This window comes from Vulpes lagopus, chromosome 4, assembly GCF_018345385.1.
Source record: "Vulpes lagopus strain Blue_001 chromosome 4, ASM1834538v1, whole genome shotgun sequence".
NCBI lineage: Eukaryota > Metazoa > Chordata > Mammalia > Carnivora > Canidae > Vulpes > Vulpes lagopus.
The window spans coordinates 12,920,460-12,946,138 of NC_054827.1; the positions used below are offsets into that span (position 1 = coordinate 12,920,460).

The 25,679-nt window shown below is 44.6% G+C and overlaps 1 protein-coding gene across 9 annotated transcripts in view; it reads left to right on the plus strand.

Moving 5' to 3' along the window:
* The window catches only part of STOX2 (storkhead box 2), a 216,144-nt gene that overhangs the window by 90,755 nt on the left and 99,710 nt on the right, over positions 1 to 25,679 (plus strand). The window contains exon 1 of one of the 9 annotated variants that reach the window (XM_041753883.1): positions 16,734 to 17,893. The exons of 7 other annotated variants lie outside the window; for them this stretch is intronic. In XM_041753883.1, the coding sequence (XP_041609817.1) occupies positions 17,728 to 17,893 (166 nt within the window). In that variant the 5' untranslated portion in view covers positions 16,734 to 17,727. Of the gene's footprint in view, positions 1 to 16,733; positions 17,894 to 25,679 lie in introns of those variants that run through there. One more of the 9 variants, XM_041753886.1, reaches the window with a different exon arrangement.

Genomic DNA, 25,679 nt, shown 5'->3' on the forward strand with positions numbered 1-25,679 from the left:
AAATATTTCATAGTATTTCTTGGCTCTTCAATTTCATAAGACAGAGCTTCTCCATCCACCATTAAGAAAGGAGCTCCAACCCAAGAAAACTGGTCTGCTCATGCCGAGCAAGGAAACTGGTAGACAGGCCAATTGCTACAAGGTCTGACTTTATTTATTTATTTATTTATTTATTTATTTATTTATTTAATGATAGTCGCACACAGAGAGAGAGAGAGAGGCAGAGACACAGGCAGAGGGAGAAGCAGGCTCCATGCACCGGGAGCCCAACGTGGGACTCGATCCCGGGTCTCCAGGATTGCGCCCTGGGCCAAAGGCAGGCGCTCAACCGTTGTGCCACCCAGGGATCCCCGGTCTGACTATTTAAAACAGTAATAGAAAAGGGAGGGAGGGAGGGAGGGAGGGAAGAAGGAAAAGAGAAAGAAAGAGAGAGAGAGAGAGAAAGGAGAGAGAGACACACACATCCTGGACAGAAAGCAGTAGCCTGGGAGCCAATATGTGTGTGGACAGAGTTGAATCATTATAAGGTCCTTGTGTTGTTGGGGAAAACATGGAGAGAGTGATTAATTTTAGATTTTTTTTAAATGTAAGAATGTTTTCTAAAATAGGGTAGTCCCTGAAAGAATAGAAGGAGAGGATGAGATGGAATGGAGAGAAAAGAGAGACTTTCAACCTTCTCATATGGCCCAAAGAGCTCTGTGAGCTCTCCGGGGGAGGGGGGGGGACCCCTTCCCTTGAGGGGGAGGGGCAGAAGAAGTTGTCTGTGTGTCCAGCCCTGGGCCAGGTAGAGGGTGTTAAAGAAAAATAATTAAGGGCACCTAGGTGGCTCAGCTGGTTGAACAACCAACTCTTGGTTTTCAGCTCAGGTCATGATATCAGGGTCATGAGACCAAGCCCTGCGTGGGGCTCTACACTCAATGTGAAGTCTGATAGGACTCTTCTCCCTCTCCCTGTGCCCCTCTCTACCTGCTTGCTCTTTCTCTCTCTCTCAAATAAATAAATAAATAAATATTTAAAAAAATTTAAACTAACATTTACTGAGTACTAATTGCCAGGCCCAGTTTTAAGCTTTTGGTGTGTATCTCACTGAATCCTTAGAACAACCTGCCTTTGTTTGTCTCCATGTTACAGACCAAGAAGTGATGGAAAAAGAGCAATTATAGGGCCCATCCACCATCAACTGGTTGGGAAGCAGAGATGCTGGGATTTGGACACTGAAGCATGAATTCAGAATGTTTCCTTGTGACTCCTACCCCACGCCGCCTTGGCAAAATCCTTGCAGGGATATTCCTTACCCTAGCAGATTTCCAGAGAGGGAGTTGAGGGCACCATGTCTCTCCAAGATGGCTCAAGTCTTCTCCTGTCCCTTCTTGGATCCTGGGCCTCTGAGCCCCCTTCTGGGAACCTACAGATGCACACAGCCAGGACTGTGGCCCTGATGTCATGGGTACTGTCCAGTGCTGCAGTTCTTGAACTCAGATCATGTGTGAACTCTGACAAATGCATAGAATCACTTTCTCTTAAACTTTTTAGATTTGGGTGGCTGAGATTGAGGTGGTGATCTCAACGATCTGTAATGACATGTGAAAGCCAGGATGTCCATTGGCAGATGAATGGATAAGGAAGATTATATATATAATGGAATATTACTCAGCCATCAGAAAGGATGGATACCAACCATTTACATCTAGGTGGATGGAACTGGAGGGTATTATGCTGAGTGAAATAAGTCAATCAGAGAAAGACAATTATCATATGCTTTCACTCATATGTGGAATATAAGAAACAGCACAGAGGATCAAAGGGGGAAGGGAGGGAAAACTGAATGTGAAATCACCAGAGAGGGAGAAAAACCATGAGAGACTCTTAACTGTAGGAAACAAACTGAGGGTTGCTGGAGAGGAGGTGAGTGGGAAGGGGTAACTGGATGATGGGCATTAAGGAGGGCATGTGATGTGATGAGCACTGGGTGTTATACACAACTGATGAATTATTGAACTCTTCATTTGAAACTAATGATGTGCTCTATGTTGGCTTATTGAATTTAAATTTTAAAAAATGCCAACTGGATATTCTTCTCTTAATTGATGCATACATAGGACATATCTAGCCTCTCACCCCAAGCAGTTAGTTTTCACTTGTTACAGCATCTAAATTTAAAATATCACTCTTGGGGGCACCTGGGTGGCTCAGCGGTTGAGCATCTGCCTTTGGCTCAAGGCGTGATCCCTGAGTCCTGCGATCAAGTCCCACATCAGGCTCCCTGAATGGAGCCTGCTTCTCCCTCTGCCTGTGTCTCTGCGTCTCTCTCTCTCTGTCTCTCATGAATAAATAAATAAAATCTTTAAAAAAAAAATAGAATATCACTCTTGCAAGGCCACCTCTTCATTAGCATATGGGTGATGCCTCTGAATACCTTTTTTGTTAGCATCAAACATGAATAGATTTCCTGATGCCTGAAACTTAAATAATACAGGTTAAAAATTGTATCATGGTTCTGGAAAATTCCATGGAAGGCTGTTTCCGTGGAGATGTTTAAAACACAGTGTCTGGAGGCCAGCACGCCAGATCAGATATCCTCTGGAAATCAGTCTTTGAGATTTGGAAGAAAACTGTGTCACATACCTGTGACCCTTTTTTATCTCTTTCCTTCATTGCTTTCTGTTTCTTTCTCCTGGCTTCTTATTTGGGTTCAGCCTTTTCCTACCTCTGGGATACTTTACCTTCTTTCTTCTGAGAAGCCACTGAGGTAGATAGGTAGAGTCTCTGGACAGGCACAGAGATCTGTCCGTGAAAAGCCCAAATGTAGGCTGAGACCAGGGCTCCACTGTCAGAACTCATCTTGTTTGTGTGCTGAAGCGTGTTCCACATGTACAATGTTAGGCATTTGTTCCTTTCCTCTGCTGCCAGTGTCCTCAACATGATGGCCTGGAGGGAGCCGCCAGAGGCATCTTAACACCGTCAACCCCTCCTTCTCTGTGGGAAGCAGGAGAGCGCCAGGGAAGAAAATCTAGGGAATGTTGAGTTCATGTTCCCTTCACAAGGATCTTTTGCCATCATATGCACTTACTGAGAAGTGGGTGGTTTGTTTTTTGGCCAATGGGGTCATAGCAGAGCCAATTGAATATATGTCTTGGCCACAACTAACCATTTGCTACAGATCTTTGAATCCTCACCATTTTAATCAGAGGAGAGAGAAGAGCAGATAGAGACACACACCCCCAATATTATTATTTTATGTTTAAAAGTAACTTTTCTTCTTGGAACTTCTCTCGTCTCCCCACTTTAGATTTACTTATTTGCTGTTATAAAGCAAAACTTATATTTTTTGAGTAATCTTCCTGAAAGTAGAGTGACCAGATGTCCCTGTTTGCCCAGGAGGGCACTGGTTTAAGCATTTTGTCCTAGTCTTGTTAATAGCATCCTTTCTACTTTGGAAGGTGTCCTAGAGGAATAATAAATAATATGGTAACTGTAATGAAAGCTGCTGCAAATGATTTCTAGGTTATAGCTACCCTTCTGTGTTTGAACGAGAGGGTCCACAGCACCTTTAAAATAACCAGATGAATAATAATAGGAAGACTGAAGATTATTATCCATAAGTCTAATTACTTCAACTCCTAACTATTGAGAGAAAGCTAAAGAAAATTTCAAATGGACTTAGCAAAAATTATGAAATAATTGCATCTGTGTGCCTTTCATTCCATATTAAAGTTTAAAATGTTGTTAGTAATTATTACATGATATTACCTAAAAGTCCTATTTTCACTGGAGGTTGAAGTAGTTATTCTTAAATAGAGGCTGGAATTTCCATATCTGGGGCCTTTTTTTTTTTTTTTACAATTATTATAATTTGATAGAATAGGAAACTATTGGAGCTTTGCTTCTTTTTTTGATATATGCCTTTAATTGTTCATGTATAACATTTCCTTAAATTACAGGAAGGCACATGTTGGAAAAAAAGATCCCTCCTTTAAAAATCCATCTGTGGTCTAGTGTGTTTTTTTCACTGGCTTGGGAAACGGGTCTGTGGTGACCTGTAAACAGAACTGAGGAAAGAAAACTTTCAAGATTGATTAGTCTGAAGGAGGTGTGTGGATTTAACTCTCAATCTCATACACCATCTGTATAAAGCAGCCAAGGGAGTCATTTGAGTCATCTGAAGAAATTCGTCTTCTGTTTTACATACACATTGATTCATGAAAATGTATTAATAAGATAACAGAAATTTGGGGGCTATTCTAGCAATATAAAAATGTGTATGGGGATCCCTGGGTGGCGCAGCGGTTTGGCGCCTGCCTTTGGCCCAGGGTGCGATCCTGGAGACCCGGTATCGAATCCCACATCAGGCTCCCGGTGCATGGAGCCTGCTTCTCCCTCCGCCTGTGTCTCTGCCTCTCTCTCTCTCTGTGACTATTATAAATAAATAACAAGAAAGAAAAAAAAAAAGAAAAAAAATGTGTATGAACTTCATTCATGCTATGGAAAGCAGTTAGCAGATGAGCCTTGCAACTGCTCAGAGCAGTCATTTCCAGAGGCAGGTGGGTGGGGAGGAAACTCCTGGATGGGGGGTCACAAGGATGGAAGCCCTTCAATCTCTGTATGACTTTGGGCAAATAAATCCGTTACTGCTTTTGGGTCGTCGTCGTCTTTTTTTTTTTTTTTTTTGGTCTTTAATTGTAACTCCTGCCTCGCTCACCACAGACCTCAGAGACTCAGTAAATTGTAAAGTCCTGTGTAAACAGAAGGGAAGTGGATTGAGGGAAAACAAAGTAGTTACAATACTACAAGTGGATTGAGGGAAAACGAAGTAGTTACAATACTAGTTCCTTTACGATCCCCAAATCCACGGTACACATCCATGGCATTTGTTGCACTTCTGCTAGGACCACAGCACTGAAAAGGGTCTAAAATTAGCACAGCATGGCACACATTTTATTGAGGGCCTCCTTTTGGAAAGGCATGAGACATCCCTGAATAGTACAAGGAAGCTGACCTTGGCTTTAAATTGCAAATAAAGGGACATGTTTGTCCCTTGCTTTATTTTCTTCCATCACAGTATTGCTGTTTCACATTACTTTGTTTATTGTTGTCTCTTCCCATTAGGACGCAGACTCCTTAGTGACCGAACCTTTTGTTCTTATTGCTGTTATTTTGTTATCCCAGAACTTTCTTTTTAAAGATTTTATTTATTTATTCATGAGAGACAGAGAGAGATACAGGCAGAGGGAGAAGCAGGCTCCATGCAAGGAGCCCGATGTAGGACTTGATCCCGGGACTCTAGGATCACACCTTGGGCCGAAGGCAAGTGCTCAACCACTGAGCCACCCAGGTGTCCCATTTATCCCAGAACTTAAGGCTTTTCTTAGCACATAGCAGGTGCTCAGTGCACATGGGTCCCATGAGCAAAATGGTCCTTGGTCTCAAGCAGCATACAAGCCAGAGAGGCAGTTGGAACCTGTGTGCAATATTGTGTTATATTACAATGTGGTGAGTGCTGTCATGGAAGCAAAGCAAGGGCTTCTCACTCTGCAAGAGAACAGGAGGGCTGAGGGAGGGAGCAGGTGGGAAGTTTGTCAGAGCACTGACCACAGTTTGAATGTTGAAGGAGGAGTGAGAGTGTTCCAGGAGGATAAAGAGGAGATAGGCATCTCAGGCAAGCAGGGCGGCTTCCAAGAAGGTCCAGAGAAGGTTAATGATGCTGCTGGGAGTGGGCATAGGTCAGCCTGCTGTGCACATTGCAATGAGTGCCCAGGGTGATTTGTTGGGCCATCAGGAGAAAATGCAAGGACTTGTATTCATATTGCAATTCTAAGTAAAAGCTACAACAGAAATTAAGACTTACAGATTGAGGGCAGGACCTGCACTTGGGTGCGTCAGATGACTGTGTGTCATCTGCGGATGAGTTGGGAGTACATGACGTGGAGGCCATTTCTCTGTGGCTGCATGCTGTATTTGACTTTTAAAAAAAAATTTAAATTTAAATTCAATTTAGTTAGCATGTAGTGTATTGTTAGTTTCAGGGTTAGAATTTAATGATTCACCAGTTGCATATAATACCCAGTGTTATATGCTCATCCCATCACATGCCCTCTGTAATGCCCATCACCCCATAATCCCATCCCCTCACCCCACCCCCCCACCCCAGCAACCCTCAGTTTGTTTCCTGTAGTTAAGAGTCTCTTATAGTTTCCCTCCCTCTCTGTTTTCATCTTGTTTTATTTTTCCTTCCCTTCCCCTATGTTCATCTGTTTTGTTTCTTAAATTCCACATATGAGTGAAATCATATGGTATTAGTCTTTCTGTGATTGACTTATTTCACTTAGTGTAATACCGTCTAGTTTTATCCACATCATTGCAAATGGCAGGATTTCATTTTTTTGATGGCTGAGTAATATTTCAGTGTGTGTGTGTGTGTGTGTGTGTATGCCTCATTTTCTTTGTCCATTTATCTGTTGACATCTGGGATCTTTATATTTTGGCTATTGTGGACATTACTGCTATAAACACTGGGGTGCAGGTGCCCCTTTGAATCAGTATTTTTGTATCCTTTGGATAAATACCCAGTAGTGCAATTGCTGCATCACAGGGTAGTTCTATTTTTAACTTTTTGGGGAACCTCCATACTGTTTCCCGGAGTGGCTGCACCAGCTTGCATTCCCACCGACTGTCTAAAAGGGTTCCCCTTTCTCCAAAGCTGTGTTTTGCTTTTAGGATATTATTCTCCATTGCAGATTATCTGTGCTCAGAAAGTGGATTTACAGCTCATGTGATCTTCACATTTTGTTATGAGATGAGGAGTAACCATGAGAAGAATTTCTAACAGGCAAAGCCTGCTGGTTATCTTGTGACACAACACTTTAAAGAGTTGTTCAACATAAAGATACAGTGTTTTTCATTATAAGATGATGAGAGCTAACAGTTTTGCTGACCTTTTCGGAGTCCAAGGTTGATACCACTCCTATAATCTGAGGAACCCACCAATACTGTGATTTTAGCTAATCTTTTGTGGTTAGTGAACTATGAGCAGAATGTTTGGGTTCACAGAGACATTGTATCAGTTGTGACTAAAGTCCTGGTGGTGCAGTGGAGAGCTCAGTCTACCTACTGAAGCTTGGCAGTGGAAGCAAGAGTTTCTCATTACCCTGTACACGGGCCCCACATGTACGTGAAAAATTGAAAGATTTATTTAATGAATTGTTAATATTACCAGTCATATCAATCGGGTAATGTTCTGCTTTTTCCTCTCAATCAGTATAGGGGTAAGGTGACTCAAATTTTTCAGCCACTCAATTCATTCAGATTGTTTCAGTATGAAGCTTATTAGATCATGTGAGAAAGCCCAGTGTGCATCTGCATGGGTTTCAGAAAAATATTAGGCCTTTCTAAAGGAAGCCTGTTCTCTGAGAGTATGCCTAGTTGCTCCTGGCTTTGTAGATGGCCGAATTTTGGTGCTATCTTTAATTACTTGAAGCCTTTTGAGTATAACATTAGGTTTTTTAAAAGAATAAATAGAGCTGCAACATGTGCTACTTTGCAAAGACAGTTTTTCAGCATAAGGAGGATTTAAAAAGGTGGTTTCAAAGCTGGTCATAGGGGCTGCTAAAATCATGGTGAACGAGGTTCTTCTAGTTGGCTGAACAATCATGAAAACTCTTCTGATTTTGCTGAAAGTATTTTAAGCATTTTGAAGAGAGACTTGAAGGCTTGCTATAAGACCCTCATGGATACTTTTCCAAAGAAGGGGAGAGAAGATATTGCTAAATATGTGGCATATTCAGAATAAAAACCAATTCTGAGGTTTACCTTAGGTAACAGAACTTGTTGAACAGAAGTCAACTGCTTCATGATTAGTGTCAAAATCTTCTCAGAGAAGATGGTTAAATAGTTTTATGATTTCCAACTATGGTCATATGGGGTATGGGGCTTCTCTATGCTAGTTAATATAAAGACTGAAATGTGTAATCTTTTTATTACTGTATGGTCTGATTTTTGCCTTAAACTGTATAATACTTAGCCAAATTACTGATGATCAGTTTCCATTTTTAATTGAAAAGCGTATTTTGAAGTATGTATTAGACAAATAAATTAGGCATATGATTATATATATCTTATTTTAATTTTTGATATTTAAATTTATAATATAGTCTTATTTCATTAAAGATTTTAGGTTACCCTTCATGTATCTTTGGCAAGTGACACTGGTTTTCTGTTTATGGCCAGCTGCTCCTTCCCCCAATGCCTTCATTAGGCCTTTGGGACATAGGAAGGCAGTAGAAAGTGGGAGAAATATGGTGACCACTGGGTGTAGTGTGGGGCATGGGATGGATGGGAGGGAGCCGTGAGAGAGAGAAGCATAGTTGATCCCATGTACTTGCTCTATGAAACTGGATGGCTGGGAGTGCCATTCACCATGCCCAGAAATGTATGTCAGAAAGCCAGAGGTTGGGAGAGTGGGGATAAAGATGATTAATTTTGTGTAATGAGCAGCTTAAGTTTGATTGTCCATGGAGTATCTGGGGAAAATACCCAGTTTGGCAGTAGGAAATAGGGATTTGCAGACTAGGGGAGAGGTCTGATGGTGAGAGTTTGAGGAAAGCTTTCACTTACGGGGGTTAACACTAAGCAGGGGTGTTGTTGAGCTCAGCTAGGGAGACTGAGAAGGCGAAGAGGAAGTGCTTGGTGATGGGATCCAGAGAACACCAGTGTTTCGTGGGCAGAGGAGAATTGAGAGGTAGGATGAGAGAGGATGGTTGGTGGAGAGGGAGATGAAAGAGAGACATGTTTTAAAGGAGAGAGTGGGCACCGGTACCAAGCAAGAACCCAGATACAGACTAACATCGCCAATGGGTTTTGCAATGGAGAGATTGTCAGTTCTGTTAGCAAGAAGAAAATTGTGCACGTATAATATTTAGGAATATATAATATTGAAAATTGTGAGAATAATGGCCAAAATATGTCGCCTAAAATGATAAGTGCTACAAAGTTCAGGGAAGAGGGAGGGTCCAGAAGTAAAATGACTCCCAGGTTTCTGTGTGTGGAATCACCAGTCCATAGACCTTTGCGGGATCTATGATCCTCTCTTGTCTCCTCCTCGCCCATCCTCTTGTAAGGTCTGCAGATTCCAACCTGGCACTGGCTCCTGTCCACACTTCTCCATTTTTCCAGCGAGAACTCGAATTCCAGCTCACATCACATCAACCCCATTATTGCAGTAGTCTCCCAGCTGGTCTTTTGGTGCAGGTCTCTTTCTTTTCCAGATAATCCTCCACTCAATGACGGAGTGATTTTTTTTTTTTTTAACAGCATTAAAGAGGTATAATTCAGATGCCCTAAAATTCACCCATTTTTAAGTGTTTGATATATTTTGATACATTTGTGCAACTGTTAGCTGATGCCACAATTCAGTTGTAACAATATTTTCATCACCCTCAAAGGTTTCCTCTTGCCTGTTTGCAGCCAGTTCCCACTGGGTTAAATTTATAAATACTACCCAGTTTTGTTTCTCCTTTGCTCAGTATTCATTATGCCCCTTTTCCTTGTGAATTATGCACAGACTAGTCACACTAAATCCCAAGCTCTCCCTCCACCAACGGTCCCAATATACCTTTCCACCCCTGTTGTTCACTATTTGCTGCACTTCCCTACCTTCCAACCGGGCAAGACCATCAAGTTCCTCTTTTGATTTCTGACCAGTGTCATAGCTCAGGCTACTTTCTCCAGCGGGTAGAAATGGAGTGTTAGAATGCAGTGTTCGTTAACATACATTTATTTATTCATAATATACATTTAAAGAGCAAAAACTTAAGTGTCTGTAAACTTTAAAAAAAATCTTGATTTTTTTCTCTCAAGCTTTACAAATTCAAATTCATCCTTGAAGGACCCATTTCCCACTGGTAATGTGGTGGCACCTGACTGTGCTGGTTTATTTTGGAGCTTGTTCTGTGCTCAGGGCCTACCATAGATTAGCCTGTTTTCAAAGGTCATGAAGGAAATGTGTGCAACCAGTGTGGACAGGTCAGAAGACCAACTCGCAATAGCTTGTCCTCCCGTAGGAGTGCACTCACAAGGCTGCTTCTTGACTGTAGCTTTGTTCCACGTACTCTCTTCTTTTTATTCTTAAAATTTTGGTGAAATATGCTTAAAATAATTACCATTTTAATTCTTGTTGGGTTAGCGGCATTATGTACATTCTTTTTTTTTTTTTTTTTAAAGATTTTATTTATTTATTCGTGAGAGACAGAGGGACAAAGAGAGAGGCAGAGGGAGAAGCAGGCTCCATGCAGGGAGCCTGATGTGGGACTCAATCCCAGGTCTCCAGGATCGGGCCCTGGGCCAAAGGCAGGCATTAAACCGCTGAGCCACCTAGGGATCCCTATTATGTACATTCTCACTGTGGTGCAGCCATCACCACCATCCTCCTGCAGAACTTTTTCATCTTCCCAAGCTGAAACTCTGTCCTCACTAACCACTCACTCCCTTTCCCCACTGTCCCTAGGCCCGGGCCACTGTGATCATCCTTTCTGTGCCTATGGATTTGTCTACACTGGGTACTTCATTTAAGTGGAATCATGTAGTCCTTTTGCACCTGGCTTCTTTCACGTCACTCAGTGTCTTCACGGTTCATCCATGTTGTGGCTTGGGCCAGAATGCCATCCTCTTTCAGGCTGAGTACTGTTTCATGGTCTGGACAGGCCACATTCTGCTCGTCTGTTTGTTGATGGACACTTGGGCTCTTTTTACCTTCTCTGGGCTCCATTCTTGATCCCAATAACTTTTCCACTTGAACCAAGTAGTGCTGGGCACCACTGAATGCCTCCACTCTTGAGTATGCTCTAGGTGAGCTGGGGGTTGTTTTCTTTTTTTCTAAACCGGTGTGTGGATACTGTGTATTTCAACTATGGGACTCTGCTGCAGGAACTGTGTGCTAAGCTGGTAGCAATCCTGGCCCCCACTGGAATTCAGCTCGCTTTATTAATTTGATACAAAGCTCAATTCAGAGGTGAACAAACGGGATCTAAAGAGGATTCAGGTTTTTAAAATGCTTTCCTCCCTCAGTGTTCAGTAGAAATAATAAAATTGGCTATCTTTTGCTGATGCACTTTCTGTTTGTTAGCAGTGAACTGGGACATTTGGTATATTTACCTCAAATCCTTGCTACAACCCTTTGAGAGAGATATTATTACTGTCCCAATTGAAAAAAACAAATGGAATTCAAAGACTAATGTTTCCGGGCCACCCCCCACCCTCACAAAGATATGAATGCCTGTGTCCTGGGCATCACCATGCCTCCCTGCCCTCTCTTACCTGCCTGTGATCAGTCTGGCCTCGAGATGTGCATCACATCACAATGCTGCCCACCCACTCCATCAGCAGGCCTCCCAAACTCAGGCCCCACTGGAATTACTTCTTTTCAGTGAATCCCTCCATCCCCAAACATCACTGTCCTTGAGGGTAGCATCACCAACAACCATTACTCATTATGGCCCCGTCAGGAGTGAATGGCAGGTGACAGTGTACCTACATAGAGAAGAAGAGACATTTGAGGGAGATTTTGATAGCAGTGGGAAGGAAATACATACATATATTCTCATTATTCTTAGGAGTTCTCTTAACCTTATTTTATCCTATGGCTTTAACACTTCCCAGGGTGTTTTAGCCACCACCTGTCTAGCATCTTCTAAGGGGGGCCGTAGTGCTGGAGCTTTCTGTTAAAATTGTAGGTAGCAGTTTGGAGCCTGGGTTAAGGAAGACAAAATGTGGACCAAAGTGCCCTGGGGATAAGGCTTTGGTCAGCTACCTTAGTTAGCTGCTTTTGGAGGCCAGCATACTCCAGGCCCTATGGGTGTGGAAACACACATACACATGAATATATGAGTGTAGACATGTGTCCTGTAAGAAATTCCCCCAATTTTCCATCTCACAAACATCTGAAAAAGCTCTGTCCTAGTCCTTCAGGGGAATGTTCTTTCCCAGATTCCATCTGGCTTTGTAACCTTGGCCACACAACTACTCAATTTTAAGGTGTGTATATATACCTCTTTTTTTTTTTTTTTTGACTAATCAGCTCATTAGTCAAAGTAACCTATTGTTATCATCTGCAACTCACGTTTCAGGAAGAAGCAGAAAAATAAGTTACTATCAGACTCAGAATTCTGATTTTTTTAGGGGTACCTGGGTGGCTGACTCTTGATTTCAGCTCAGGTCACGATCTCAGGATTATGAGATCGAGCCCTGTGTTGGGCTCTGCACTGGCCATCCCTGCTTAAGATTCTCTCCCTCCTTCTGCCTTTCTCTTCTCATGGTCTTGCACTCTCTCTCTTTAAAAAAAATAAAATAAATAAAAATAACAAAATATAAAAATTTAAAGAAGGAATTCTGATTTTTATTTAACAAATATTTTAATCATAAAGTTTGATGCATATATCACATAACATGCATAGATACATGAATGCCTATTTCTGTGCACTGTCCTATTAGTGGGCATCCCTGCATTCCAGGATATTGAGTGCTTAGGAGTTCCTGGATTGAAATTCATCTTTACTAGGCTACAGGGTCCAGGCTCAGACCTGTTACCACTTAGGTTTATACTTATGTTCATCTCTCACTCACTGCAACCTTTAACCCAGTGACTTGGTTTCTCCCTGACCTACTACATATTCATTCTATAGTCAGTGTGGGCTTTCTAATGTCTGAGAGGGGCTTTCTGTGCACAGCAAAGATTGTTTACAGATAGTTAGTTCTTTAATTAATGTTCATATACTAGAGATAGAAATCCAAAAAAATCAAAAATTTTCTTTTACTAGAGATACACATTGGAAAAACCCAAATGTCTTGCAGTTGTTGGATTTGGATTCAGTTTGCGCTATGTGTAAATTTAAAATAATAAAATAAAAACTGTAACTCTTGGGGAACTTTGAAAAATGCTTGATTAATTCAAACTGATATCTAAAGGCCCTTTATTCAATAATTTGTTCCATTTAGAAACCTGGTTAAGTACATTCCCTTAAAAACTTAAATTGTATTGATCAATTTGTATATTTAATTTTTTAAAATGTTATTTATTCATGAGAGGGGGGGGAGAGAGAGAGAGAGATGCAGAGACACAGGTAGAGGAAGAAGCAGGATCCATGCAGGGAGCCCGATGTGGGACTCCATCCTGCACGGGATCACGCCCTGGGCTGAAGGCGGCGCTAAACCGCTGAGCCACCCGGGCTGCCCCGTATATTTAATTTTTAAAAAGCACTTAGTATGTCTGACGGGAAAGGGTTCAAACCAAATCTTGCAAATTACTTCCTTGGGCTTCATTAGTCATCAAATAAATACATGCCAGGCATTGCTAGCCACTGGAGATATAGCTGTGAATAAAACAGAGCAATGAACAATGAACAAAACAGAAAAATCCCTTGCCTTCATGGAGTTTATATTCTTACAACTCTTAAGTTCATTAAACTCTTAAAAGCCTAACAAACTGAAGTTTTATTTATTTTAAAAACATTTAATTTATTCATGAGAGACACAGAGAGGCAGAGACATAGGAGGAGGGAGAAGCAGGCTCCATGCAGGGAGCCCGATGCAGAACTCGATCCCAGGACCCCGGGATCACACCCTGAGTCAAAGGCAAACGCTCAACCACTGAGCTACCCACATGTCCCATGAACCTGTTTTATTTTTATTTTTTTTTAAAAGATTTTATTTATTCATGAAAGACACACAGACACACACAGAGGCAGAGACACAGGCAGAGGGAGAAGCAGACTCCATGCAGGGAGCCTGACATGGGACTCGATTCCAGGTCTCCAGGATCATGCCCTGTGCTGAAGGCAGGCGCTAAACCACTGAGCCACCCGGGCTGCCCTATGAACCTATTTTAAATGAGAATTTCAAAGTTAAAGTTCTTATACCTTTCAACCTAAAACTACAAGCCTAAAATCAATTATATCTTTGAGTTAGAATCACAAAGCAAATGTGTATCTACTTAATCTATAATCTGACACGTAGATACCAAGTGTACAAATGATTCTGAAGCCTGAATTACAAAATTCTAATACTGTAAACTTGATTTGCTTTGTCATTTCTCCATTTATTTCTAAACTTTCTCGTACTGAATACTGGGTTATGCAGCTGAGCTTCTGTGATGTTCATAACCCAGATACATGATAATCTCATGTAGGTTGAGAGAATGGAAACTAGTAGGACTGGGGATGTACAGGCTGCATATGACCAGAGTGAATGTTTCCATAGGACAGAGGGACACACTGGGTCTGATTTTAACAGTGACTAGAGGAACAGGGGACCCCGCATGCACTTGCATCAGACAAGATTGGTGACATAATATGCTCTTAGTTGGACTCAAACGTTAACTTCATAACCTTTTTTGATGTCATCATCCGATTTGGATGGATAAATTACTTACCTGTCCCTAGCTCTCCTACTTTACTATCTGATTCCATTCAGCTAACCCAACCTATTCTGAATCTTCTGTGCCTGGCTATTTGGCCTTGCCTCCAAGGATGCTCTGTTTATGTACACTCGACCATGCCACTCCCCCAGCATGCAGAGGTGGCCGAGTGTAGCTTTCCTCTCCCAAATCTCCATCAATCCACCCCATTTTTTTTTCATACAAACAATGAATATATGCTCAGTTTTAAGTCAAGGGCAATTCAAGCTTGCTCTCCCGAAAATTCCTGGCTGACCCCTCCCTTCAAACAGACTCTCTCTGCTGAGCCCCTTCTATATAGAAATTCTAAAACTATCATTGCTTTTTTTGCTTAAAACCCTTCAGCAGTTCACACTGCACTTGGAATAGAAGACAAAACCCATAATGCAGCTTGCAAGTCCTTGCATGATCTGGCTCTCGCCTTCCTCCATGACCTCATCACACGCCTTTCTCTTATGCTCCAATTTCAGCCACACTGGCCGCCTTTAACTTCTTCCAACAGAAGCTGCACTTCTTTCCTACCTCAGGTCCTTTGCATGTACCGTTCCCACTTTCTGAAACACCATTTTCCCTACTCTCTGCTTGCATGACCCCCTCATCCCATAGGTCTCAGATGAGATGTCATTTTTTCATAGAGGTTATTGTTCTTCATAGAACTTGCACACTTTGTGCATTTATTTGCTTACTACCTAGACCATAAGCTGTGTGGGGCCATGTGTGGTGTTCGGTGTGTCCAGCACCCATCACAGTGCTGGCACATTCTAGATGGTGATTATTTGCTGAATGAGTAAATACCACAGTTGCCACAGCAATCACCATTAGCCTTCAGTCATAACTGTTATAATCATTCATATCACCACTTTTGGCTCATGGGAGGTACTGAGTAATTGTCTTGAATTCAATTGAGATATCTAAATGTCAAGAGCTCGCACATTCCTTAATACAGTTATTTTAGATTACCTTAGTTCTTGACACAGGTAGTCTTGTATAGCTTCTAAAGCTGTGGTCTTTGTGTTCTTAGAAGATCTCTTAGAGTAAGGAAGACATACCAGCAAAATGTGCATTTTGTGGGACTGGCCTTTCCTAATTTTTTGAAAAATGTCACTGAACATTAGCTAATTGGCTTCCAGTTAGTACTAAATTTTGATTGGTGTAAATACAAGTTCCACATGATACTTAGTGATTTTATTTGTTTGCTTGTTTACCCCCCAGCATCCCAAGAGATGGATGAGTTTTGCTGGCCCCAGGTCACAGAGGGTAGCCTCAAGTTACTGAAGGGAAGCTCTAGTTCTAGATTATCTAAGGCTTGTGGCTTAAACTCAGCCCCCTACAAGAACCTTGCTGTCCACCCTCCCACCCTCCACAGAATTCAATCCTCGGAATAGCACCGAATTGCTCTAGAACTCTTAACCATTTAGAGCCTGCTGTTGGTCTCCTTCCTTTTCTTTATTTTTTCTTTTCTTTTCTTTCTTTTCTTCTTTTCTTTCTTTCTTTCTTTCTTTCTTTCTTTCTTTCTTTCTTTCTTCCTTTCTTTTCTTTTCTTCTTTCTTTCCTTTCTTTTCTTTCTTTTCTTTCTTTCTTTCTCTTTTCTCTTCTCTTCTCTTCTCTTTTCTTCTCTTCCCTGCCTGGTAAGATCATAGCCCCAACAAAGATTTCATATCCTTGCCTCTGCACCTTGCCACCTGCGGCTACGAAACAACAGCATTTAAAAGGAAATGATTTTGAACGTCGCATCGTTAGTAATTCATTTAAAAGCGCAAAAAAAAAAATAAATAAAATCTAATGCTGAGAAAGAAAAAAAAAAAATCAGGTTTATTTTTGTTTGTAACCAGCCGAGCATTTTTGGAAACCCACATGTGGGGTATGTATGAGCGTTTGGAAAAAACCCAAAAGACCCGGCAGCCGCACGGCGTGGTCGGGGCTCGCAGCACGGGCGCCGCGCGTCTGTAACTCGGCGTGACCTCGGCGCCCCGGGCCCGCGCTCGGCCGGCGCCCCCGCGCCCCGCGCCCCCGCGCCCCCGCGCCCCCGCCCCGCCCGCGCGCGCGCTGTTGACCCCTAGCGACTGGCGGCGGGACCGGGCGCAGCCTGCAGAGCCGCGCGGGCCAGAGGACCTGCGTGCAGGTTAGCGGGCGGCCGGCGACTCCCTCGGGGCAGCGGGGGACGCAGAGGACGAGCGGCCGCGTGCGCCGGGAGCCCCCGTGCCGCCCCCTCCTCCTCCCGCCGCTCGGGGCGTCGGCGCAGGTGGGCCGGACGGGGCGCCGCAGGGCTCCCTGCCCCGCCGGGGGGTCCCCGCGCGCCCTGCGAGGGGAGGGGCCACCCGAACGGGGTGGATGCCGGAGCGCGGGCTCCAGGCTGGGGCGCCGGCCGAGGCCCCCGCGCCGCCGCGGGCTGTTGCACCGGGAGACGGAGAGAAGCCGGCCGGGAGCGGTGCTCCGACTGCGGGACTGCGCGGGCCGGCCTCGTGGGCAGCCGTGGCTCCCGGCGCGCCCCGGCCCGGCAGGGGGAGCCTGCGCGTGTAGGGGCACATGCGTGTCGGCGTGCGCGCACACTCACTCCCGCGCGCACCGCCCCGGGCCTCGGGAGCAGGGAGGCGGACGAGGCGCGGCGGGTGCGCGGAGCCCGGCGGCCGCAGCTGCCGCCCGCGGAGCCCGGAGCCCCGCAGCCCGCAGCCCGCAGCCCCGCAGCCCCGCAGCCCGCAGCCCGCAGCCCCGCGCACGCGGCCCGCGTCCGAGCTGTGACGACGGCTGCCTCCCCGGGGCTGCAGCGGAGGCGGAGCCGGAGCCGGCCCGCGCCGGGACTGCGGGGCGCGCGGGTGCGGAGGGCGCCCGGCCCCGGGTCAGCCGCGGAGGCCTCGGCTCCCTCGTTTGTCTGGGTCTTTTGTGCCGCGGCTCCCAGTCGGCCGAGCACTCCTGCGCTGAATCGGGCCATTGTCTGCGCTCCCATTGCCTTCACGCTGCAAGTCCCGGCGCCCCCACCCCGCCCGCGCCTCCCGCCTCCTCCCGGCCGGGAGCCTCCTAACGTGCCTGCCCCCCCCGGAATCTGGAAGCTATAAGCCGGCGGGTTGCAAATGAAGTGTAATGCATTGTGGGACGTGTGTAAAACCCGAGCCTTCGCCGTGGGGGGGTGTGGGGGCGTGGGGAGGGCCGGACCCGCCGCTGGCGGTGTAGACGCCGACGAGGAGGGGCTGGGGAAAATGTGCGCAGAGTCCGCCCGGGTCGTGCCCGCCGTAGACGGATGAAGCAGCCGCGCGCTGCGCCCCGGCGCTGAGGCCCCCAGGACCCCCACCATGAAGAAGACCCGGAGCACAACCCTGCGGCGAGCCTGGCCTAGCTCGGATTTCTCGGACCGGGCCTCGGACCGCATGAGGTCCCGCAGCGAGAAGGACTACCGCCTGCACAAGCGCTTCCCCGCGGCCTTCGCGCCCCAGGCCTCGCGGGGCTACATGACATCAGGTGGGTGCCCGCGTCTCTAACCCCGGGCGGGGCGGGGGCGGGGGCCGGGGCCGGGGCCGGGGCGCTGAGGGGCAGGGCGGCCGGGGACGGATGCGGTGAGTTCGGGGGAAAGCAGGAAAAAATTAGCTCGCATCCACCATTTTGTACCTCCGCGGGATCCGCAGCAGGCCCTCTCAATATGGGGTTTGCGAGCTATTCGTTAGGTGAAATAAGGGACGGGGGCGAGCCGGGCGTTTGGGCTGCAGGAGGTAGATGACTGCAAGCGCCTTGCGAGGCCGCCGCCTTGAGCTTTGGGCAGGAGCCTGCGTCCGGGGCTGCCTGCAGTACCCGAGCTGGCCGGCTCCTGCATTGTGGCCAGTCGTCCTGGTGGGCATGGAAACGCCCCCCCCCCCCCCCACCTTTCTGCAAAGGGAACAGGTTCCATGCACCGTTCTGGATGGTCTGAGGCAGGGAAGAGCTGCACGGACCTCGCAGGCTCGTCGGATCCGCCCGCAGAGAACTCTGCTGGAGCTCATTGATTGCATTCTGGGGGGTTATGGTGTGTATGCGGATCCAGCGCTCACATGATCCGGTGTGGGGTTTAACATATGTTGCTTCGAGTCAGGTTGTATGGAAAGAATGGAGGCTGTGTTTGCATGTCAGGCAGGAGGGACGAACAAAAACGGTAAATGGAAACTGGAGGCTTCGGGAAAGGTTTCATCCCCGGGAAACGCAGGGCTGCTAAAAAGGCATTTCGGAAGGAGCCAGTTCCCTTTGGCAGCACAGCGGGATGGCTTCGGTTGTGACTCAGGAACCCAGGGGATAACATACTGGAGGAAATGCCCAGGGAGGAAAAGCCTGGAAGTCTTCCCTCGTTCTCTCCTTCCTTAGCATGCAGTGATGTGTAAGACATGCGTTTTTGTGAGGTTTTTCATTTTGAAGGAATTGATTTTTCGACTGAACACACTGCGATGCAAGAGCTGAGATTACACTGGAAACCACATACTAGTCTACATCATCCCCAGCCCTGTCTTGACTGGCGAGATTGCTTGAAGCTTGCGGTTGGTGCTCACAGTGTAGCTCTACTATCTTTCCCCTAAAACAGCAAGTTGTTATGTTTTTTTTTTTTCCTTTTAAACTGGGGCCAGTATCTCATGCTTTAAAAATGTCCTGTGACCACATTTCCCTAAATGTAAAACCTAAATAAAATAACCATCCTTTTTATTGCAAAATCTGCCCACAGAAGGATGTTGTACTATTTTGGCAATAAGGCTCCCTTGATTTTCTCTTTCACGAAAAGCCAGATTTGCAAAGTGACAAGTGCAGTTTATACGTTAGTAACGTCAGTCAGTCGCGGCTAGGGTTGCTACATTCTTCAGACTTGTGATAGTAGATTTTAAGACACACCTAAATGGAAATCTAACCTCAAAACACATATGTACATAAACGCATGTCTGCGCTGAGTGTTTAGATAATCCCCAGGTTTCAAATGGTTTGAATGTCTTCATTCCACACTGAATGGTTCCCCTCTTTTTAATGCCTCTTCAAGAACCAGTACTGACACCAGGTGTGAAGCTGTAGGAGGGCAGGTGGCCATAATTTCTTCAACAAACCTGTGAGATTCAGGCATAGTGATCTCAGGCATAGTCTCATGGAGCCTGTTTTTATCTGTCTCTGGCATAGGTTCGTTATGATCACATTTTCATTATTTGCTAATGCACCCACTTCTCTGCTACACTGCCAGTTCTGCGAGGTGTTTTTGAGGGCTCGGGGAAGAGACTGATAATATTATTTGGTTCTCTTTTCTTATTTCATTGCTTGACCTGCAAATGGCCAGCTGTTCTTACAGTGTTATTGAGAGATGAGCTCTTTCGGGTTGATGGTTTGCTATGCAGGTTTAATGTTAGGCACCTACCTAGAAGAGAAACCCCAGAGGTGGGGGAAAGAGAGCTGTGTCATTCATTCAGCATTTTCTGGAGTGTCCCCTGAGAGCAAAGTGCCTTGCTAGATTCTCATGGGGCTGAAGGGTGGGCTATGATGTGGTTTGCCCAGGGACGGTGGGCTATTATTTATTCATCATTTTAAATGCTAGCTAAAACATGTAATAAAAGGTATTGGTGTTAATGGAAGGAGATAGTAAATATTAAGACGGACGCCTACCATGGACACTGTGAGAATAGATGGAATCGCTCATGTGCATCTTTTGTGTGTGTGGGTGTGGGTGTGGGTGTGAGGGGGTATCTTATCAATTTCCTTTTCAAATAGGCTCTTTTCCAAATATGAGCCTTGGTAGGAATAGATGGTGTATTGAAACATGCAGAGATCATTTACAGGAAGTTCTCTTCCTCTTAAGAAATGTAAAGGAAATCCACTTGTATCAAGTTAGTGACTCTGGATACAAACAGAGCCTTTGTCACATAGAATGGAATAGAAAATGAAGCAGCTGAGAAACACATGAGTCTTTTCATATTTCTTCTTTGTTTGTCCAGTCTTTTGGTATAATAACTACTGGTATTATCATAATTTGCTTTCAGTGAAAAGGGTTTTTCTCGTACTGAGTTCAAAGGACAAGATAAGTTACTGAGTTATTTAAAACAAGGAACTCTAACTTCAGTTGAGACTCTTTTTAGAAATCCAACCCCCCCCCCCCACAACAACTATTTGTAAAAAAATATGGGGTGAACATCACGTTAAAAAAAAAAAGCTTTGGGGAAGGGGAGAGAAAGAGAGAGATATCCTTGGAAATTTTAAGAGCTGTTGTTTTGGCCCGGCATACCTGTCACACAGTAGATACTTGAAGTTGAACTCTGTTTATTAAAGCAGAATTGTAGGCATTCCATAATAGCTTTCTAATGAGACAGCACCATTTCAAACAGCCTTCTCTCCACTAATAAGTAATTACCAGTTTGAAATGTGATTTATAGCAATAGGCTTGACATTTAGCCTGGGCTTTTTCATATAGCTTCAGGATAAACTACACTTAAACTCAAGAGGCTCGAAAAGGCGCATATAAAACTTAAAAGAGATCCTGTGAAAACACAGTTCAATAGAGAATTCTGAAACTTTCACTCTTGAAAACCAGGTCTTTTATGACGGTGTAAGCTCCCAATTCATGCTACCAAATCTAAAATAACCCTAAGAATTCACAGGCCTTCTCCTGGCAACCAGCAAGTTCACAGGCCATGAGATGAGTTCATTGTTCATCTTGAATATTAATTTCCCAATGGTAGTTTCTGGGCAAGAAAAGGGGGGAAATCTTGCCTTTTGTTCAAATCAGGATGAATAACTCAATGTGCATGCATTATCTGAAGAAGAAAAGAGGTGAGATCAAATGGATGTGGGATCATTCTTCTGGATTTTCTAAAACTGGAAATTATGATATCAATTAACTAGAGATAAAAGTAAATCCTCCCACTTCCCCAAAGAGGGAAATATCTGTGTAATTCCTAGTGCTTTACATATGAAAACATGCTCACGTACCTCCATGAAATAATTTTCAAGGCACCAAAGCTTTTGTTGGTGAAGCTGTTAGGGCCCTGTCAACTGTGTGACCTGTGACCTCGTCACACAAATGATGCTACTCACTATGTTTTCTTCACTCTCTTCTTCCCCATCCCTGGAGATGTGTGCTTCTGGGTGTTGCATGTGTAATGCCACCACGTTTGGGGGCCTTCTGTTGATCAGAATCAGAAACTAGCATTTCCACTAGAAAGGTTCTACAGAGCATGTTCTTAATGTGAGACACCCCCAAAGTCATGGCACTTTAAGTCTGGTACTTGTCATAATAAAGAACAAGAGAGTAGACAGTTTTATTTTTTAATTTAATTTTTTAGAGATTGTATTTATTTATTCACAAGAGACACACAGAGAGAGAGGCAGAGACGTAGGCAGAGGGAGACGCAGGCTCCCTGTGGGGAGCCTGATGTGGGACTTGATCCCAGGACTCCGGGATCACAACCTGCACTGAAGGCAGACGCTCCACCAACGAGCCGAGCCCCCCAGGCATCCCAAAAGAGTAGACAGTTTTAATACAATGGCTTTAAAGGATTTGAGAAGGTAAGTCAAAAGCCCCAAATTGACATCTTTTAAAGAAATTTAAAGCAATTTTTCTCTGCCCACCTAACTAATACCATCAGTGGGGAAGAATGACCAGCACACTGCCTGGATGGGTTTATTAGTTTTCATTTTATAGAAATGAATTCTGGGGCACAGCTGATTGTGTGTCCCAGTTCCTTATGTTCTGTTATTTTAAGAGACGTGAGAGTTTTCTGGGAGTGGAGGATGGACACTCGGGGTTCTAATCTGGGCCTGCCACCAACCAGCTGTGTCCCTGGCGAGTAACATGACCTCCCTCCCGTCTGTGACGGGTCCTTCTGGTCCCCACTTCCATTACAGAATCGGGCCCTGCAGTGACTCTGTAATGAGCCATCCCAGGACTTCTGAGCACTTACACAGAAATCGTTAGAAATGACCTTTGCCCTTTCTACTTATTGGAGTCATGTGCTTCCCTGCACGTGGGGTATGTGGGAATAGTGCTCATTTTGCAATAGAATCCCTGTTTCCTGCCATCCCCAAGCATTGCATTAAGTATGTGCGGGGCTTATCCTGGCGCTCAGAGTAATGGGGGCGGTGGTGGTGGACGAGGCTATAATCATATGCAAGTTTCAATAAACAGCATCCTGTCGCCTCCTTTCCCGTCTTTGCAGAGATCCATTTTCAGCCAGCTACTCCAACTGTGTTTTAATTTGAAACTACCTGTGTTGACTCCTTTCATCAGGCAAGTAGAAGTGAGGAATATTACACTTGGTGGTGAATGACTTTATTCTTTATTTCCCAGGAGAACATGAATGCGCTTACAAAAGGTCACCTCTCTTGGTATTTCAATATCTTTTACACTCTTGCGAACGTTTTTATTTGAAAAAAGGAATATGAGTATATTGTATAAAAGCCTTAGCATTTTTGCACGCCCAGAGCAATCCTGGCTTAAATTCCCTGTACCCCAGAGAGTTAGGGCAGTTCAGACAATAGCATGTTCTTTGGTACAACGATTGCTTATGCTGAGTGCAGTTATAACCAAGAAACAAAATCTGGTGAGATCCCCGCTGGTGGGATAATATGCTGACTTCTGAATTTAGGGCAGGCTTTTTGTAGATCAGTCATGGAGACTGTGTTGGAGGCTAATCCGTAAGGTGTAAAGTAGAGGTTCTTGTAGTTTGTAAGAATGTAGGTGATAGTCAACCCTAAATTAATCGTAGCCACAGTAATACCAGAAAGAAATGACATGGGTAATTTTTTCAGTAGATAGTAAACTTTTCCTTAAGCAGCTAATCCCTAGACTATTTTTATGTGACATTGGAATGTACAACCAACCAGTTGGTCAGAAAATCCAGTTTCTACCACGTAAGTATTTCTAAAATCTGCTCTTCCTTCTTCATCTGTGTTGTTTAAATCTTCTTCTGTTCTATTATAGTATCTTCCAATCCAGTTCATCCTCCCCGGGTCCCCAGGGGGTTTCTGTGTTACAGTTACATTAGTTCTCTTTGCACTGTTTCTCAGGCCTGTGGACAGAGTCCTTTCTAGACCAAGGCTCTTCATGGCATGACCTCCCCCACCTTTTCCACCTCTTCTTCCTGTGTGTTTGTCACCACACTGTGCTCCAGGCCTGGAGAAACTCTCTACCTTCAGCAATACCTGGTTGCCATTTCGTGACTTTCTTAATTTCTCTGGCGCTGCTGAGAATATGCTCCCCTTCTTTGAAGGTCTGTTGGAATACCACGAAACCTTCCAGATCCTTTCTGGAGTAAATCACTCCTGTGACATTTGTTCTGTACTTGTGTCATAGCAACATGGTCACCTTATGCCAAACCACAAGTTCACATGTGGGTCTCCTGTATGAGCCTGGGAGTTCCTCACTGGCAGTCCATATTTTATTCACATCTCTACTTTGCCAGCAACCGCAGAGCTTGGCACATATCGGGTACTCAGTAAATGTTTATTGCATGAATGAATAAAATATGACTTCTGTTAAAAAATTGGATTAAGATAGGACCAGCTCTCAGTGAATCGACCATTAGAAAGCAGTAAATAATAGGATCTAATTGAGAGTCAAGTAAGGTGGTTGATATGGTTGGTGTAGATGGAACAATTGAGAATGGATATCAATTGAGAATGATATCAATTAGGACAGGCCGCCCAGGGGGAAGACTTCCTTGTGTCTTGAAGGACTGGGTAGGATTTGAGGAGACAGGGAAGGAGGCAGATGTGGGGGAAGGTTGTAGAAGCAGTATGAGCCAAGGATGAAAGGAGCATTTCAGGAGGGATGTCTGCAGGGGCTTGCCGGACAGATGGAAGAGGTGAAAGTCTTGAGGCCAGGAAACCAGTCAGGAGGTGGTTGAGGGGGCCCACGTGATCAAGCCATCAGATGATGAGTGGCCACCACAGAGCAATGCTTCCCAACCCTGCATGGCATTAGCACACTGCCCCCAAGATTTTAACTGTGTCAGGATACCACCCATATTATTTACTGAATATTTTTTTTCCTTAACCTGACCTACTATTTTATGGAAATGAATTGAAAAGAAAATTTTGTATTGTCTGTGAAATTACAGGTTTCATTTGAGAATTCTATTTTTCGAACCCCCGTTAAAACAAATACATTACCCTTTCAGTTAAAATACTCAACTAAGTACCACCTCACATACCCGAGTGGTACTCATGCCACCTAGTAGGAAACCCTGTATCAGCCAAGACGAAAGAATGGGATCAGAGGGGAGTGGGGGAATCTTTGAGAACAAAGAACTGGCCCGTTCCTTGTAACTGGATTTAAGAGGTTTAAAAAAAGAAGACAAAGAAGAAGAAAGGCAAACCAGGTTTGTGTTGTAAGAATGTGGTACATGACAGTGGATCAGGTGATGAGTTCCGTTTTGGATGTTAATGGGCTGGTTAGACAGGCAAGTAACAGTAGAGGATGGAGATATAGTTTGGGTGTCATCCACTTAGCCGTGTTAGTTGAGAACATGAGACTAGCTTAGCTTTCTGTACTGTATGTTCCGTTTCTTAGATGGGAGCAGATGACTGCCTTATTTTTGCTTCTGGCAGATGGAGGGTCATTTGGATTCCTTTAGCTTTGAGTCCTACTTGGGTTTCTGAAAATGTGGGGACTCAGGGTTGGGATTGCCTGGAGATCATATGCTCTCCTGTTCCTAAATGTGAAGAGCTTTTTAACGCTAGGATCTGTGTTAGGAGTATTAGCATCTCTTCAGAAGCCACTGTGTTGTTGATAAAAGGGATATATGTTTGATGTGTATAGTCAGGTGTGAAAAGGGTCAGAGCTCTGCACATAGCAGCCCAGAAGACTAGACCAGCTATGTAAATAATGTACATTTCAAACATCTGTCATATACCTATGCAGTTGAAAAATTATGGCTTAGGTAACTCATACACACGGTTAAAATCTCCATTTATCTTTTCCACTCAAATCCATGATGGCTCCTGCAGGCCAAGTTTTCTCTCTTTGAAGATAAAAGAGAGATATTTGGCAGATGCCTGTGGGCATTAGTGGTAGCAGGACTTATGCCTGGCCCTGTCCTTCTGATGGCCATGGTTTCAGAGGGAGGAACCATCTAGCTTTGCAATTAACACCCCCACCTCACCCCTACTGTACATTCCTGTCTAGCTGATTCCCCTAAGAGAGCTAACAGGCCACATATTGCTTTTGGCATATCCAGCTTTTGCTTTGAAATCATTTATTCATCATTATGTGAAATGAAAGGCCCTCATAGCAATTGAGCTACTGTGGATAGTTCTC